Source organism: Nothoprocta perdicaria, unplaced genomic scaffold (assembly GCF_003342845.1).
Source record: "Nothoprocta perdicaria isolate Ctin4 unplaced genomic scaffold, notPer1 scaffold_108, whole genome shotgun sequence".
In the NCBI taxonomy this organism is placed as follows: domain Eukaryota; kingdom Metazoa; phylum Chordata; class Aves; order Tinamiformes; family Tinamidae; genus Nothoprocta; species Nothoprocta perdicaria.
The window spans coordinates 2,090,633-2,107,206 of NW_020454183.1; the positions used below are offsets into that span (position 1 = coordinate 2,090,633).

Sequence of the window (16,574 nt, forward strand, 5' to 3'; positions counted from 1 at the left end):
CATTCTTGACCTTTCATGCCTCCTTTTCAGTGTACACGTAAAGTATAGTTGTTTTTTTTTCACATGACTTCAACCAGGACCTGTATTTGTCACATCTCTCCAGAGGGTTTCTTGTGCAGCTCGGATCCAGGGCAGTGTAACTGCCTTTTGTGCCCTTTTTGCTGCTTAACATCTCCGGGTTTGTCCTCACTTCTACCTCTTGGTCTATGTTCTTGTTCTGTGCATCCACTTGGACTTCATGATTTCAGAACTATCCAGGCATTTCCCGCCCAGACTTGACTGTGCTTCTCCCAGGTCTCTGGAGGATCTCTGCTGTGGCTTGAGAGGCAAGCAAAGTATCAGCTAGCTAGTTTTATGCTCTGTCTGTGTTGAAAGCAAATGCGATGCAAACACTGTAGACAGTTTTCTTCTCTGTTCTTGGTTCATCTTCTGCCACTGAGTAGCAATGTAAGTGACAAAAAGAAGGCTGCTCTGTAGAAGGTAGAATAGCTAGTAGACTAGAAGAAATATTTCTGAAACGGCAGTTCTCTCTATTTTAGTAAGAGAACAAAGGATCATGAAATAAAATATTTAATGACTCTTGTGTGTGACAATTTGGGATGTATTTGTGCTTTTTTTTTTTTCTAACTATGGCTCATGGTACAGATAGGGAACTTGAGGAATATCTTGGTAGAAGGAATGGCCATCAGAGACAACAACAGTTTCTAAACAATCCCAAGTGAAAGACAGCTGTGTATCTCTAGCCAGTCTTGCAGAGCAGGTAATTGTGTCTTCAGTGTTGTCAGATTGCTTCTGGTTCCCACAGATGACTGAGATTCCTTGTGTGCTGTCTGCTGTTGGCACTGGCAGAGACACATACTTGGTCTGTAAAGTAAACTTGTACTGATTCCCTCTTGTGACTGGATTATATTTGCAAAGTTTTGCCATCAAATTCTCCAGTTTGCAATCTGTCCCCATGCACTGTATCTAATGCCCTTGAAATGGCTGACAATGTGCATATATATACAATACAGTACACAAGTGCTTTGTGTATTGTTTATTCTGTTTTTTTTTTTTAATCCTGCAACTTCTATGAAAGTACAATTTCATTGCCTTTTCCTGGCAGACTGGGAAGAGTTCCTTTTGCATTCTGTTAAAGTTTGCTCATTTTTAGGCGTACTGAAACACTTGATTGTCTGCCTGTGTTATTTTATTGGCTTTGCTAAACATTTCAAATGTCATCTTTTGTCTTTCAGTTATATCTGCAAGTGCAGTAAGCTAAATAGTACATGACTTTTCTTGATATTTTCTGTATTTCTGTCAGAATCTATTCAGTTTTATGCAAACCAATACTTTGGTAGCTTTACAGTGCGTTAAATTTCTTCCCTTGGAAAATAGTGAAATAAAATATAGGGCTTTGAATTTATGCCATTTCTTATTTCTTTTATTGCTATACTTGTCTCATTTCTCTCTATGCTGCAATTGCTTTGTTGCACTGAGTGTTGTCCTGCTCCTGTAGGACATGTTCCTTTTGCTTTGCTTTTCCTGGTTGAGGCTCTCTAAATTTTTGGAAGCGTAACTAAAACTGTATGTTTATAAAATAGCAAGGGCAGCAAGGAAGTTTTAGATTATGTTATGAGGCATACTGAGAAATGGATGCTTTCCAGCAGTCTTCCAGTATGGTCAATTAGTAAATGTGTTACGTGCCAGTTTTCAGTCTTTTAATATCTGATGCATTCCTAGGGTTGTTTCATGTTAAATATTTGTAGTATCTTGCAAGTGCACCTTCATGTTTCCAATTGTTAACTTTTGTACCCCATAAAGTTAGAAAACTGCTAAGCAATCATAAATAAAATAAAAATCAGGTAATAATTTTGCCACATGCACCTCTAGGCCAGTAAGTAGAAAGAAATTCCCCACTCAAAGAATAAATATGTGAGCATACAGTTAGCAGCAAGGTATAGCCTTCTCTTTAAATATGGAAGAACAATGAACTCATTTGTTCATTATGCTGACAGCATAAACATGCAATGTCCTTGGAGGCCTAATGGAGTAAGGGGGAAAACTGTTGGGGAAAATCTAAGAAACCTGTAAAAGTGAAATAAATATATTTGCCAGAAATAATAAAAATACAAGGTATTTGCTGAATATCTAGGGTACTATCAATTGAGGCTTTTTATAGATTTAAAATCCTAGGTTGTAACCACTCTCTATAGACAAAGCTAACTGTGTTTCTCACAGTAATACAATCAGTTTAATTGTGAGTACAATATAACTTCTAAAGCCCCCTGAAATGTGTGAGTACTTTATTCAATGACAGGAAGATGTCCTAGACATATACTTAGCAAGATTAAGAGTCTGCATCAAAAAATCAAAATATTTAATCTCGGTCAATTTATACTGCATTTGAATTCATCTAAAATTACACTGTTTTTTCCTCACTTTCATTAGATTGCTTGTTCTTCAAGTAAGGTGTGAAGTTCGGTTTCTCTGTTGCTTTTTGGACCCGCAGTTCATTCAACTCAGAAGAGTCCTAGCCCTCAAACTATGTGGTGGACTAGATGAGGTGACGTTCCCCCTGTCCTGCTGAAGCAGAAGCAGGACCATGCTGGCCTCAGAGCACAGTTGATGCTCCCTAAAGGAGCGTAGGCAGCACAGAGTCACAATGTATCCTAAATTATTAGCATACTTAGCTAATTATTAGTTTATCATTATTAGCAATTGGATGTGGATTTGAAGTGTTTGCTGCCTAGGTCCTCTTGACTTTTCTTTTTTCCTTTTTTTTTTCCTAACTGAGAAGCCTTTACTTAAATTTATTCTTTGTTACTACTTTTTCTTATCTTTTATCTATTTATTTTGAGGTAGCCATTTCTTAGTGGTCCCAATCTCTTGAATGGTGTGGAATCTTGAAATAACACTTTTATTTATTCTGTTTCATGTTTAGCCTCAATTAAGGAAGAATTAGATTTCTTAATGAAATATTCTTTATATTGTCAGTTTTAGCTGTTTGAATCCCTCTCCCATCCCGTTTTATTTCACAGTTTGGGAATCTTGAGGTATATTGCCTGAAGTCAGTATAATAATCAAAATAATAAATATTGTTTATTTCTTTTCCTTCTGTAAATAGAGAACTGCAAAGGATAACAGCTGAAAGGCTTCTAAAGTAGCAGAAGTAGGGAACAGCAGATGGGTTATTTGAGGAATTTGAGCATGTTGTTTTAATGTTAAGAAGTACACTCAAAAGGAAGGACATATGGTAACAGATCTGAAGACAACTGAAGACTAAGTTCACAGTTTAAACATTTACATTTGCTGAAGTGTGATGGAATTTATTTTCTTCCAAGAATATTTCTTAGAAGCATCAGGCAAATATATCATTCCCCTGAAAACGATTAAATCCTTTCCTTCATGACCTACAGATTCTTTCTGAGCTGCAGTAGATTTGCCAGAACTGCTGAGCATTTTAATCTCCCTCTCAGTTCATAAAAAAATACACTCCATTCTGATAGTCATGAGGTGAGAAAATAGCCAAAAAAGAAGCTGTTTGGTGCAGGTGGTAATAGATGGGTGGGGCAAGAAGCAGTGACCTGCCAGGCTTGCCCAAGTCCTGCCTTTGGAAACGCCTGCAGCCTTTGTATCAACAAACTTTCTCAAATTGTTTCGATCTTAGGGACATATTAATTTGTTCTGGAGATGGATTTTTCTGCAAGTTTTGAAGTTTCTAATTCATCCTTCCAGAAGGCAATATCAGCTGCCTGTGATCCCTCCCCGATGCTGGGCTTTTTGCTTTCTTATTTTATTTTTATTAACAGAAAGATTCATTAAACCAGATGTTGCTGATAGGTAGGTACTGCTTATATAACAAATTGGTCATCGGCCTCAGGGTATTATCCGTGACTATTACGTTTGCTGGGCATGGTTAGGCAGTAGATATTTCTCTGGAACTTGATGGAAAGAGTCCCAGTTTGGGCCCTGAGCCGCCTGCCGCGGGGTGCACAGAGGTAGCAAACAAAGAGTTTTCAAGTATAACTAATTTGCTCTGGCTTCAGTCAAACCTGATTTCAATTTATAGCTTTACTTTTTTTATAAACTTATTTATTAACTTACCTTTGTAAGGATGTTCAATAGATGGAGCACAGCATATTTAAAAAGTGACAGGACTGACTGTCTCTTTGCCTTGGCCTCACAACCTCTCCCCTGTCCCTATTCCAGCCCCACACTCCCAAAAATCAAACCAAACCAAACCCTCTAAAGAACAGAGCTGCTTTGTGAGCAGATAAATATGAATTACATCGGGAATAATATCTTAAGGGGCATGGAGGAGACCATCCAGTGCACTGGAAAGGTACCATTTCCTAGTTTCCATAGGATTTGGATGTGGAAGTGCCAAAGATTGGATTTTGTTGTATCTTTTTGTTTGATCTGCCTTGTTTTATTTCATCCTTTCTTTTCCCTAAATATGAATGGACCTTCCCACTGGGAATCTGTGCAATCGCTGTTGGAGGAGATTGCCTCCACTGGTCCTAGAGTCCTGAATCACTTGGATCAAGTTCCACATCTTTCATATCTGTGCTTGGTGATTGATTGAGAAACAGTTGAGGACTTAAATTACATGATTTTCTGGAGTTTTTGCAAAGACTTGGTTGATTGACCTCCCTTTGCCAGTTTTGGTAATCTAGTGGTCCTGACAATTTTATTTCTGGAAGAAACTTGGCTGATAGAAATAGCTGAATAACATTACGTGAATAGACATTGTTGATTATTGTATTCGCCAATATGTTTTGTTATCTTACGTATGCTGCTTAGAGATTGTTGACTTTAACCAAAAAGCAGAAGCTACTATGATGAATTGGGTGAAAGGAAACCCACTTCTGTCCGCCGTCAGGACATGGTCAGAAATGTTCACTGGTTAGCACTGTTACAGAAATTGAAAAGAAATCATCAAGAAATAAGTCTATTTTTGTTATACGTGCAGTTGTGCAAAAAGTGGTTTCAAGATACTTAGAGCTGTTTTTGATGTTTTGTGATGTGCTGTTTATTTTTACATCTTTCCTGATAATGAAGCTTCCCTGAGAAGTCAAAATCATAAAATCATAGCCCTGCTCTGTGTGCAGAAGTTCACTTTGCAATGGCAGTAGACACTTCAAGAATTTCTTTCTCTGCCTTATGATGATGCTGAGATGTTACCAGGTTGATAGAAGTGATGCACCTAAAATCAGCTAATGTATAAATAGCACCTTTATCAAAGTCTATGTACTTCCTTTCATTATACATTTATGCTTGCATTCTCACCTCAGATGAGATTTTTGTAATTATGTTCATTTTTTTTATCATGTAAATGTATCAGAGTTGACTAATGTATAGCCATAAACTTTCTGTAATAAGCAATGAAGGGACATCTGTCCAAGCTGGATACTCAGCAGGAGAAGGATCAATTTGTACAGAATCTGCTATACAGTAGAAGTAACTATATTTTATTTATTTTCCCTAATTTTCCGTAAAGATTTTGTGAAAGTAGCTTTCAGAGGGATTCTGATTTGAATTGATCCATTATTTGCATTTAGCTTTTTTTTTTTTTTAATCTTTACCAAATTTCTCTGCAACATTATTGTCTTCATACTCTTATGGTAGATATTGTAATCCAATCAACTGGAAACCTCTTTTTTGGCAAGAGCTTTCAGTGCCTTCTGACCATAGACCACGTGCAGTAGCCCTTTGGTTACTCGCCCGGCACTGCTCTGCGTCCAGTGTTTTTAACCTGTGTTAACAAGAACAGCCCCAAATATTTGCATGTTGTTTGTCAGTGCTGTGGAGAATCAGCTGCTGCTTGGCTGTCGGAAAGGGCTGTTGCTTGTTCTGAGTATAATTGGTTCTTATTAAATTGGGAGTTTATATTAAACTCCGTGTTTGCCAGTGTTCTTGCTTTTTGGTCAGTTATATCTATGATGCATTTCCACATGAGAACAAGCTGTGCTTGTCTGTTTTTTTGTTTCTGTTTTTCAATCCAACTTGAGAGCTATCGAACCAGCTATTGAAGAAATTGTTTGGAAAGCTTCCCGCTGTGCTGTTAAAAGGATCTCTGCTCAGGAGAGTACGTTGCACATGGGACTCCTCATGGGTTCAGGTGGCATGCGGCGTGGCCTGCATTCTATACATGCAGTGTTTTACTTCATCTGATTCATACAACCGCTTTACAGGCTGGCAGTTTGCTACAAGTGACTGTATAAGCTATGCACATATAAGTTTTATATTACATAGTTAGCTTTTTGATTAAACAGAGATCATACAAAAAGAAGCGACACTTGTTGGTAAAATCTGTGGTCATTTCCAGAGGTTTTAGTATCTATCTTTGGTGTTACATTCTGCATTTCTTTCTGTGATTTGTTTTATTTCTGATCAAATATGTTTAGAATTAATGATTTTATTTTTTAATGCAGTGCCTTTGTAGTATTTAAAGACAGAACGATTAATCCTGTTTTCTTCCAGGATTCTAAGCTGTGGGATATGTCAAGTGAGCACTTAATTGTGAATCCAAAATGAGATATTATGTAACTCCACACAAAATTGATATTTGTCATTTTTTTCTTGTACACACTAATGAGTAACAAACTATGTTGATTATATGAAAGTTCATTCTGTCAGGGAAATCAGGCTCTTGTTTGACATTTTCTGCATATTCAAGAAGGCTTTTTTTATGGTGGTTATTAGCGTATTTATGGAATTCCCAGTGTATTAATTAACTTCCTGCCGTTCTCTTAATGATTGATTATCATGAAAAACAACAATAAAAAATTCTTTCAGCTGAGAATAGAAAAGCAAACGAATATACCACAAGGGGTTAAATCCTGTATAAAGATATCCCATCTAGGTAAAACACAACACCTTTTGAAACCTGCAATAGGATTAACAGATTCCATTGTAAATGAGTGGAATTTTTTATATCCTTTTAAACTTCAGTGTTTCCAAGTTGTCCAGTGTTATGAAGAGTTCATGTTTGGCTTGACCACATTGCGCACAGAAGAGCCCTTAAAAGATTTCTCAGTGAGGATAGACTAATATTTTTCATAGCATATGCCTTAAATGACAGCATAGCTGCTGTTTGTGTTCTTCAGGCCTTGAAAAAACGTAACAAGAAGTCTGTAATGAGAGAACAATAGTAGAATGTCCTTCCAATCCTTGTTTTTTTTAAATTTTCTTTTTTTTTTTTTTTTTTAAAAAAAATGAGATCATGGATCTTTCAGAAGAAATTAGAAGGCGGATCTCTTCCATGCAGTCATATGTTGACTACTTGTGCCCAGCTCCGGCCGATTCAGGCTAGTGGTCTCCTGTGATTCCGTGCAGAGCGCAGCAAAGCACCCGGTTTAACGATGCCACTGTTCATCAGAAAGTGTCTCCTTGCAATGGGTTACGGTGCAATTTGGCACCCAGGAGATCTGTCTGCCTTGAATTTTGGCTTCGTTCTCCAGAATAGAAATATCCTTTATCACTTACATTAGTTTTGAAGCAATTAACTCCTCTTAATCCGTTGACCTGATAAACGGTGCTATGGAAGGGCTTTGGTGGCTGTGGCATCTGAGGGTTTTATTTCAAGTGAAACAGGCTGGCTGAAGGAGGATAGTGTTGTTTTTGAGACTGAGTCCTTGCTTCTTCCAGCAGCAACCAGCAGACTGAACATCATTTGACCACTGGAAATGGCTTTAGGTTTTAGTTAAGACCTATTTTTCAAAGTGAATGCTGGCTTCAGTTGGTGTGTGGTGGATTTTCAAGGCTTTACCATGCGTTTATAAGTTGATACTAAAAAGCTCTGAAAAAAATATACTTTTTTCCCCCCAGATAAGCTACATAAGCAAGTATATACTGACTGTGAATCTTGGGATTAATTAGAGGGAAAAAGGTGGAAACAGCTGGTGTGCTTATAATGAACTGAAAGCTTCCCTGCCAGATTATGGGCAAGTGAGGAAGCATGTGTGATCAGCAAAAGAAATTCTTTGATCATAACTTAGTAAGGAAAACTGTCCATAATTTAGCAAGGAAAAGTCTCATAGAAATATCTTATTCTATAGTCTTTTTTATTAACTTAGCAGTTAGCTGCTTTACTCTTCCTTTTCAGCAGCCTATCCAAAAGGCTGTGAGGAAACAGGCTCTTCTGTAGCTTCATTTATAATGTTAAGAGACTTTCAGTTTCCTACCATAATGTTTTAATAATCTTTAATAGTACTTTTAGCATTAGATTGCAAAGATTGTCCTTTAGAGAAACCATTCTGTCTTCATGGTCCTTCCCTATCTGTGTTTATGGATAGGAATTGCACCTTTTTGGCTTTAGTTCTGCTAGACTGAATAAATTAAGTGGTTTTTAGTACTCTGCAGTCGTCTATCAGCTGATCACTCTTATGGCCTTTCTCTGCAGCTGCTCTAATTTGAAATTCCTTTTTTTGAGTGTGTTTTGACTTTTATCTGTTGCAATGAGAATTAAGCACAGCGCTCCAGATGTGGTCTCACCAGGGTATTGTACAATGGCACCGTTTTTCTCCTTTCTTCTTCAACTGACATGTTCCAGAATTGTATTTGCCCTCTTCTCAGCTGCCTCACCTTGAAGGACCTGGCTGGTGGACTGTTCTGGTCTGCAGTAGCTGCTACCAAGATTGCTTGGTACAGTTACTGAGTGGGTTATAGCATATACCCCACTTTTCTATTACAATTTATTACTGTTCCATTATTGTACATTATTTTTGTAAATATATGTATGCATTAAGTTTGTGTTTATGGTCTGTATGAGTGTAATTCTGCAGTACTTATGGATGTGAGATTTTCTTTGAAGTGTTTACCTGCAATTATGTGTATCTTTCCATAATTGTGAGGAGTTAGTTATTTTTGATTGCATTAGTTTTCTTCACTTTTAATGCATTCCCTTTCTCCATTTGTCTTTGTTTTCATGTATGAGACAAAACAGATTAGGATAATAGTGAAGTCTGGGAACTGGTTAAAAACTACACTTAATCATCATATCCTCCTCCTTTAATAGTTGCATTTCTTTCCTTTTTTTCTTATTTAGATACAAAAAGGCTTCTCAAGACTGTGTGCATTTTTAAAAGTTTTTTTTCAGTGTCTAGTTTAGTCTTTTTTACTACATATGTCTGAGAGGCAGCCTTCTGTGCGGATACTTCTTTCTTTCCTCTACCTTCTTGTCAGCCCCTGTGCTTAATGCGATCACTGCCTGTTTCTGAAATCTTATTTGTGCAAGGTTAATGGTGAGGGACTTTTCAAACACCAACATTGACCCCTTCAGCTACAGATGGGGTTCCCTGGAAGTTTTTGCATCTCTGTATTCAGTGCCAGGCTCCCTCTATATCTTTTTGCTAACCTTCACTTTCACGTTATTTCGTTGTAACCTATTGAAATTTCCAGACCTAGTTCACATCCATTTAGAATTTTCCATCCTTTTAAGTAGAAATCCACTAATAGATTAGGTTATAAGCAGCTATTTTAAAACATCCTTGTTACTTAGTGAGAACAGTCTTAATCAAGTAATTTGCTGCTCCAGTAAGTATTCATAAATTTCCCATCTATTAGCTCCAAGAGTAACCAGGCTCCCTTGCTGAAGAGTATGATGTGGTCTGTTTTGTGCCTGGGTCATTATTCTCCCCAGATGATACAGTTCGTTTCACTGCAGGGTGTGCATCCGCATCAAATGCTGGCTCTGAAGCAGATGCCCCACTAGTCTAATATTTTTAAGAGAATCTCTTTTACCTATTTTCTTTCCCAAAGTAATTGTCCCAAACAGATTTTTATCCCAATAATTTGTTACATATCTCTGGAGACTTTCAAAGTCCGCTTGGACGCAGCCCTGTGCCCTGTGCTCTGGGTGAGCATGCGTGTGCAGGGGGATAGGACTAGATGATCTCTAGAGGTCCCTTCCAACCTTAAGGATTCTGTGATTCTGTGATTATTCCAGTTTGGCAAACCCTTAACAGACTGTGTTTTACTTGTTTTTTTGTCTGTCCCTCAGGACTCGTGCGTTTTGCCAGGAGAGCTGCTCCACCCTGCTCAGTTGCTCCATAATGTCTTACTTGCTATTAACTTGTGCCTGACTGGGAGAATCAGATGTTTGACCAGATAAACTATGATCCTGTTATGAAAGGCACTGTTTCATTTTGCATTATGCTTTTTTTATGCGTTTTAGAGACAGATGTGGGAATTACCATGGTTGTCTTTTTTAAGCTTAAAATTTGCTGTGTCAGTAATGTAGGCAGTATTCCCAAAAGGTTTTTCCACTGATGCTTGGCCTTTCAGAAAAGGTTTTTTGAGATAATAGAACTCAGTGGAAAAATCTCTTAATACTCATTCCTGGGCTACTTGCTTCAGCCTTGCTTTACTAGAATTCTCAATACTTGCTCACCCTATTTCCATTTATTGTTTGTGCTTTGGGACACGTGTAACCCTGTAGTTTCCTCAGTTGCCGTAATGTGTAAGAAATGGGGATGATGTAGAATGTGCCAAGTGCAACAAAACATATCCATTTTTGAAGTTCTACTTTAAATCCTTATCAGTGTGTATGTTTCTTGATACCGTTCACTCAAATCCTGCACTGGTTGTCCTAGGTTCCCCATTTTCACTGTCCATACCCCTGCTATTTTGTATACATATATTTAAGGAATTTCTTAGTAATCAAATGCCTTCCCATTCTGTCTATTGTAATTACGTGGGATTTTCTGGAATAACCTTGTAAATTGTTGCTTAGCCCTATACCTTTATGAAGTACTTTGACTAGTTAGGAAAAGATTTAAACTTTCAAAGGTTTTTCAAACAGTAAAAAGCACTCTTAGGTATTATCATCATCACATCATCATTATGAAGCAATCATTATGAAGCAAATCATTATGAAGCAAAGATACAGAAAAAAAGGATTGTATCAAGTAGATACCTGTGATTTAGAGACTGGGTTTTGATACCTAGGTCTAGCTTTGTGTTTGAAACAACAGAATAGATGTGTTATTGCAAACGGAAGAGGAGATTAATCTTTTTTCTTCTCTCTTGGTTAGCATGATGGCCATGGACATTTTTCTTCTTCTAGGTGTTGTAGTCCTAGTTAAATGAATATCGAGAGAGGATCAGTCTGCCAAGTGGAATATAGCTAGGTGATGTGTGTGGTTCCCCCTAAACTCTAAAATCAAATTTCCTAATAGGAAGAGAACTAAGCCAATATGACTAATTACTGTGTTCTGTGTTCATACAACGTACCAGGTGAGATTCCATATGTTCTTATTTACCTGGCCTATCTACAGTTCTCCTTCTCTTAGACTAACTCAGTGTCCCACATTGCCTTTTCTCCCCAGTCCCTCTGACACCCAGATTGCAGAATTAAGGTAACATAATTCATTTTGTTAGTTTACATGCTGGGCACTTTCTACATTGGAGGCCCAGCACAACAGTAAAGCTGTAGCTGGGACTTGCTGAAGCCCTTGCTGTCGTTTCTCCTTCTCGAGAAAGCCCCCTGGCAGCTTGCAGTTACTATTAGCAGCCTTGAAGCTTGCATCAGAGATGAGAAGTCTTGAGCCTCCACACATGCCCACCCTCTCGCTACTGCTCTGTCTTCCCACACAAGCCACGTGACCAATCTTAGGAATTTTTCACTTAAAATGATTACGGTTGTGCTGGACTAAAATGCCAAAGTACACCTGGGTTTAAAAAAGGAAACTAGGCTAACTGTTTTGTTTGCATCCTTTCTTCCTGTCTTGTGCTCTGTAATCCTGCAATTTACTAAAAATTGCTTTTAAGTTAGTGTTTTTTCCCAGTCTATTATGAGTTCCCAGATGCTGTGACTAGTATAAGCATGCATGCCAATTGACTGGCTTGTTCATTGTCATGTTCCATTTATATTCTTTAATTATCCAGGAAAGCTTGTATCTAAAGTTCCTCTCTGCAGATCCTTCTAGTAAGGCAAGATTTGTGTTGCTGCCACTAGAAAAATCCACTTTGAAATCAAGATTAGTTTATAGTGGCTTCCAGCAAACACTGTTGACTGGCTTGTTGTGTGTTCAATGAATGATGCTTGTTCTTTGGATCGTCATTTTGAAGAAATCAAAATGTTCAAAATTCAAGTCAGACATCAAATTTGGTGCCTTCTGGTGGCAACATAAAAATAATGCAGCCTAGATTTTGTTGTTGTTTTTGACCTTATTAGTGCTGCTTCCTTTCCATAAGTCTGTGGAAAGTATGGTCTAGTGGAATCTTTTCCTCAGTATAGCCTCTTCCATGTCATATAATAGGAGTTGATGATAAAGAAGTTTATATGTAAGCTATCTGTATGCATCAGTACTGAGTTATTTTCCTTCCTGACTTGTGTTAAATAACTGTTATGTTGCCCCAGATGGTGAAAAGATTTTCCTTAATAAAGACTTTTCAATATAAAATAAATAGTATAATTCACATTGTTATATTAGTATTATTCACATATAAAATCTTCTTCTAATGTTCCTGCTAATTTCACTGTTTCACATTATCTTGTTTTAACTTGTTAAAAATTTCTTGTGAGTGAATGTTTCTGTCCAGTTGAAAGGCCATCTTATAATAGGCCCTATTATTTTGATGACAGCATTAGATACTTGATTTTATTATCGTTACTTCATGAAACATTTAAATTAACTCTTGTTATGTTTTCTTCAGTCAAATGTCAGATTTCATAGAAAATATGTTTTGCTTGAATCTGAATCTTTTCTTTCTGCTTTGTTGCCTCATGCCTTTTCACTAGATTACTGTTCACAAAAGTCAAATTGGAATCACTGTGCAGAGGGCCGGATGAAGCACTGCTTACGTGTAAACACATGCTTCAGATTTGGAAATCCTGCTACAATCTCACCAACCCAAGGTAAGGTGCTGTAGAATCCTGCACTGCTCAACTTGTGAGTTGGTTGCTCAGCCCAAGGATACCAGGAGATGAGCAGTTGGGCTGTTACTTGTTCTGGTGTTTCCTATGAACAACCTCTGCGAATCGGGGGAACTGGAGGGAAAGATTCCAGTTGATGGATATGCAGGAACCACCCTGTGTTTTGTGGTTTTAGGTGCACCAAAGCTATAATGAGCTCTGTTGTGAGGAGATGTGGTTACAGAAACCACTCTGTGTGTTCATTTTACTAGTATTGTCTGTTTTTTCCCCTGGTTCGAGTTATCCTGACTAGTGGAGAGATTGCTGTAGTGTAAATTCAGTTAAAGGGTTTTCAGTGATTCAGGCCATATTGAAAACTCAGACCTTACAGAGGTTGTAAAATTTAACACACTTTTTCTTTTTTTTTTTTTTTTTCCTTGAAAATAGTATTTTTCCACTGGAAATGATTGGAGAAGTTCATAAGGATACTTTCTAAAAGTTTTAAAATGACTTGAAAACTTTTAGCATGTTGTTGTTCAAAGACTTAAATATTCTCTACAGCTTTTCTCATTTGGAACATATCTTTCTGTTCTGATTTAGACTGCAAACTAATTTTGAAATATCATTTTCCTGATGAGATAAAAATTTGCCTTTCTGATAAGCTCTGTTTGATGTTAAATATTTCTTCTTTCAGCTAATCAGCTTTTGTGAATAAAGCTGAGTTTCACGTCCTCACAATCTTTTACTAATGAAAATAACTCATGAGTAACTAGATATACTACATGAAGTAAGCACTAATACAACACTGCCTTACTGTTTCTCAGCTCTCATACAACGGAGTTTTTCTGTTTTTACTGAAAGACAAAAATATATTGTTGTAGAAACATGTTTTCTCATTAATTGTCAATATGAATTTAGAAATTATTTTGTGATGCAATCTTGAACGGTCTTGGGAATAGAAATTACATCAGAAGTGTTCGTCTTCAGCCTGCTGCTTGAAGAACTTTTGAAAATAGTGCCATTCTTTTCCTGCTCTTTAGTTTGTGTCAGGTAAATGGAACAGGCCATGATGCAGTGATGTGCTTAAAAGCTATTTAGGCTAGGCTTTGCTCTCCTTGCCAGCAACTTTTGGCGTGTCATTGCCTGCGGATTGAGCAAGTAATTAATGTAACAGTTGCCAGAAAATAGGCACCAACTAGTGTAATAACTGGAGCTGGTAGTTTGTGTCCCAGAACGCTCCCTTCTGCTTCCCGTGGATTTCTATAATGGCATCATTTTGTGAGGAAATCATAATCTCACAATAATGTTAGGGTATTGCAGGTTTTTATTTGTGCCATTTTAGCAGCAGCTGTACAAAGAGAAGAATTCGTTCTGCTGCAGTGTGACACTGCAAGCAGTTGCTGAGAGGCTCTTGGCCTTTCTGTAAGTTCAATTTCAGAAGAAGGCAACATAAAATCAAGGCATATGCAAAGACGTGGTGGATTCCAGCAGTCTTTGCTCTAAGATAGAAGTTTTGTGGAGTTTTCTTCTTATTGGCATAAGAGATTCAGAGAAAAAATTTGTACATTGCTGAATTGTTCTGTATTTTTGCTTTTAATTTTAAAGCGAATATTAATTGACAACAAGTAAAGATGGAGCATCTGTACATTCTTCCTCACATTCTTCTACCAAGATGTTTCAATACTTGCCTTGTTTTAAGAGTTAGGAAGAGTTTGTTCCCCAGTCCCCGCTCTTCTGCCAAATCTTTAATCATAGTTCTGGGGACACTTATTTTTCTAATAAGTACATCAAGAAGAAGCCTTGGGGACAGGTACTGAGTTTCAACTGAAGAAGTAGTTCAGTGTATTTGTCCACAAGAGCGATCTATGAAAACCACAGGAACAGGTTGTTTTGAAGTATTCAAAATGTCCTACTGCACTATTAGCATAAAGCCAGAACAAGAGCTACAGCAGTGTTTGCCAATAATATTCATATTTAAAAAATAAAAATAAATTAAAAAACGAAAAGACCAAAAAATGTAGATGAAAGTGTTGCCTCTGTATGTGAAATGCTGTTATAACAACTTTTTAACAACTTTACCTAAAATCAGGCACCCTTCAGTGTTTATCTTTAACATGGGAAAATAGATGTCATCTCGGTTTAAATTGATAACTTTGCCTCATATTATATGAAAGTTTAATTAAAGTTCCAATATTTTTCCCAAAGCTCTTAGTCATAAATTAAAATTCTGTATTCCTCTCTTGGTTATATTAATTATGAAACTAGAATCGATGAAGTAAATATAGAATCAGTTCTGCAGAGCTAATTCTGATTTAATGTAGCTGACTTAATGTTCTGTGAGTGGTTAGCAGTGCTTGGTATTAAATTTGTTCATATTTTTAGCAAGAATCTTTGTGGGAGGAGGGTAGCATACAATTTGTATCTCAGTATATAATTTTATATTTTAATGGCATGCAATTTCTATACTTGATTACAGCGATTCCGGACGTGGGAGCAGCCTGTTAGACAGAGCCATTGCTGACAGGCGGCAGCTTAATACAATTACCTTACCAGATTTCAGTGATCCTGAAACAGGTAGGAATTGCATTTGAACAATAAATAAAATGGACTGTCCGTGGCTAGACTTTGCATCAAGTATTTTTGCCTCGTTTTGCAAAATGGAATTATTTACAGTGAAAACATTTTCACTCTACTGAAATGAATGGAAATAGGTACTTTGCAACATAGGACTTGGTTCTTTTTTATTTCTAAGCACCTGCTGCCCACCTCCTCTGTAAATTAGAATGTCTGTGAGATGGATCTTGCTGAGCTTAGTGGTGTGCTGTTATAGAAAATGCAGTATGCTTGACTTGCCTCTTCTCCAGGGTCCCATGCTTGTCCATCTATTACACATACATTTTTGTTAATGCAAATCCAGACTATTTAAGAAAAGATTAAATGACAAAATATCTTTAATATTTAAATAAATTTAAGTAGTGCGTGTGTATGCATATAATATATATAAAAATATAAAAATAGAATTGCATAGGTTGGTTGACTCACTATGCATAGATAGCTTTGACACTATAAGGAAAACCATTTATTGCAAATCAGTTGTACTGCAAAAAGAGTACATCACATGTGCAGAGCATAAAAGCTAAGATTGTTACCTGACCACACATATTAGCAGTATGTGATTGGTCCGTTTTAATATATTCAGCTATGAGAACCAATATATACCAATTAATGTGCCTTAAAAGTCATACAGATGATGAGGTGTCAGCCACAGTAGCTGCATGCCATGCATTCTGTGGAACTTGGACAAAGAATTAAGAGGGTGTTAGTTCCACAGACCTTGGCAGAACGCTACCTGCATTACAGATATGGAGGTTTGTCTTTTTCCATGTTTTTCTCAGATCCAGAGCGCGCTTTTCCTGGCCACTCGCAGGTGTGCTTTTCAGCTTAATGGCATTTCAATGCCAATTGCTTATGGAAAAGCTTGCCAGCCAATGAATTAGAATACACTGACCTATAAATCAGGATACAATGAAGCCTGCAATGTATCTCAATTTAGTAACAGAATTGTGCAGTATAGAATTTTTTATGTTAGATCCCTGTAAGAAAAAAATACGTATGTGAAACTGGATCAAATGTTCCACAAACTGGATCAAATGTTTCTAATCATGCACATACATAGGAAGAATTCTGCTACTGTGGCAAACAATTTTTTGCCACAGGGTCTGGTCACTTGATT

At 37.2% G+C, this 16,574-nt stretch overlaps 1 protein-coding gene across 2 annotated transcripts in view; it reads left to right on the plus strand.

Moving 5' to 3' along the window:
• The window catches only part of TTC7B (tetratricopeptide repeat domain 7B), a 104,647-nt gene that overhangs the window by 47,590 nt on the left and 40,483 nt on the right, over nucleotides 1-16,574 (plus strand). For both annotated transcript variants that reach the window (XM_026046709.1, XM_026046701.1), the window contains 2 exons: nucleotides 12,728-12,844; nucleotides 15,318-15,415. In XM_026046709.1, the coding sequence (XP_025902494.1) occupies nucleotides 12,728-12,844; nucleotides 15,318-15,415 (215 nt within the window). The remainder of the gene's footprint in view (nucleotides 1-12,727; nucleotides 12,845-15,317; nucleotides 15,416-16,574) is intronic.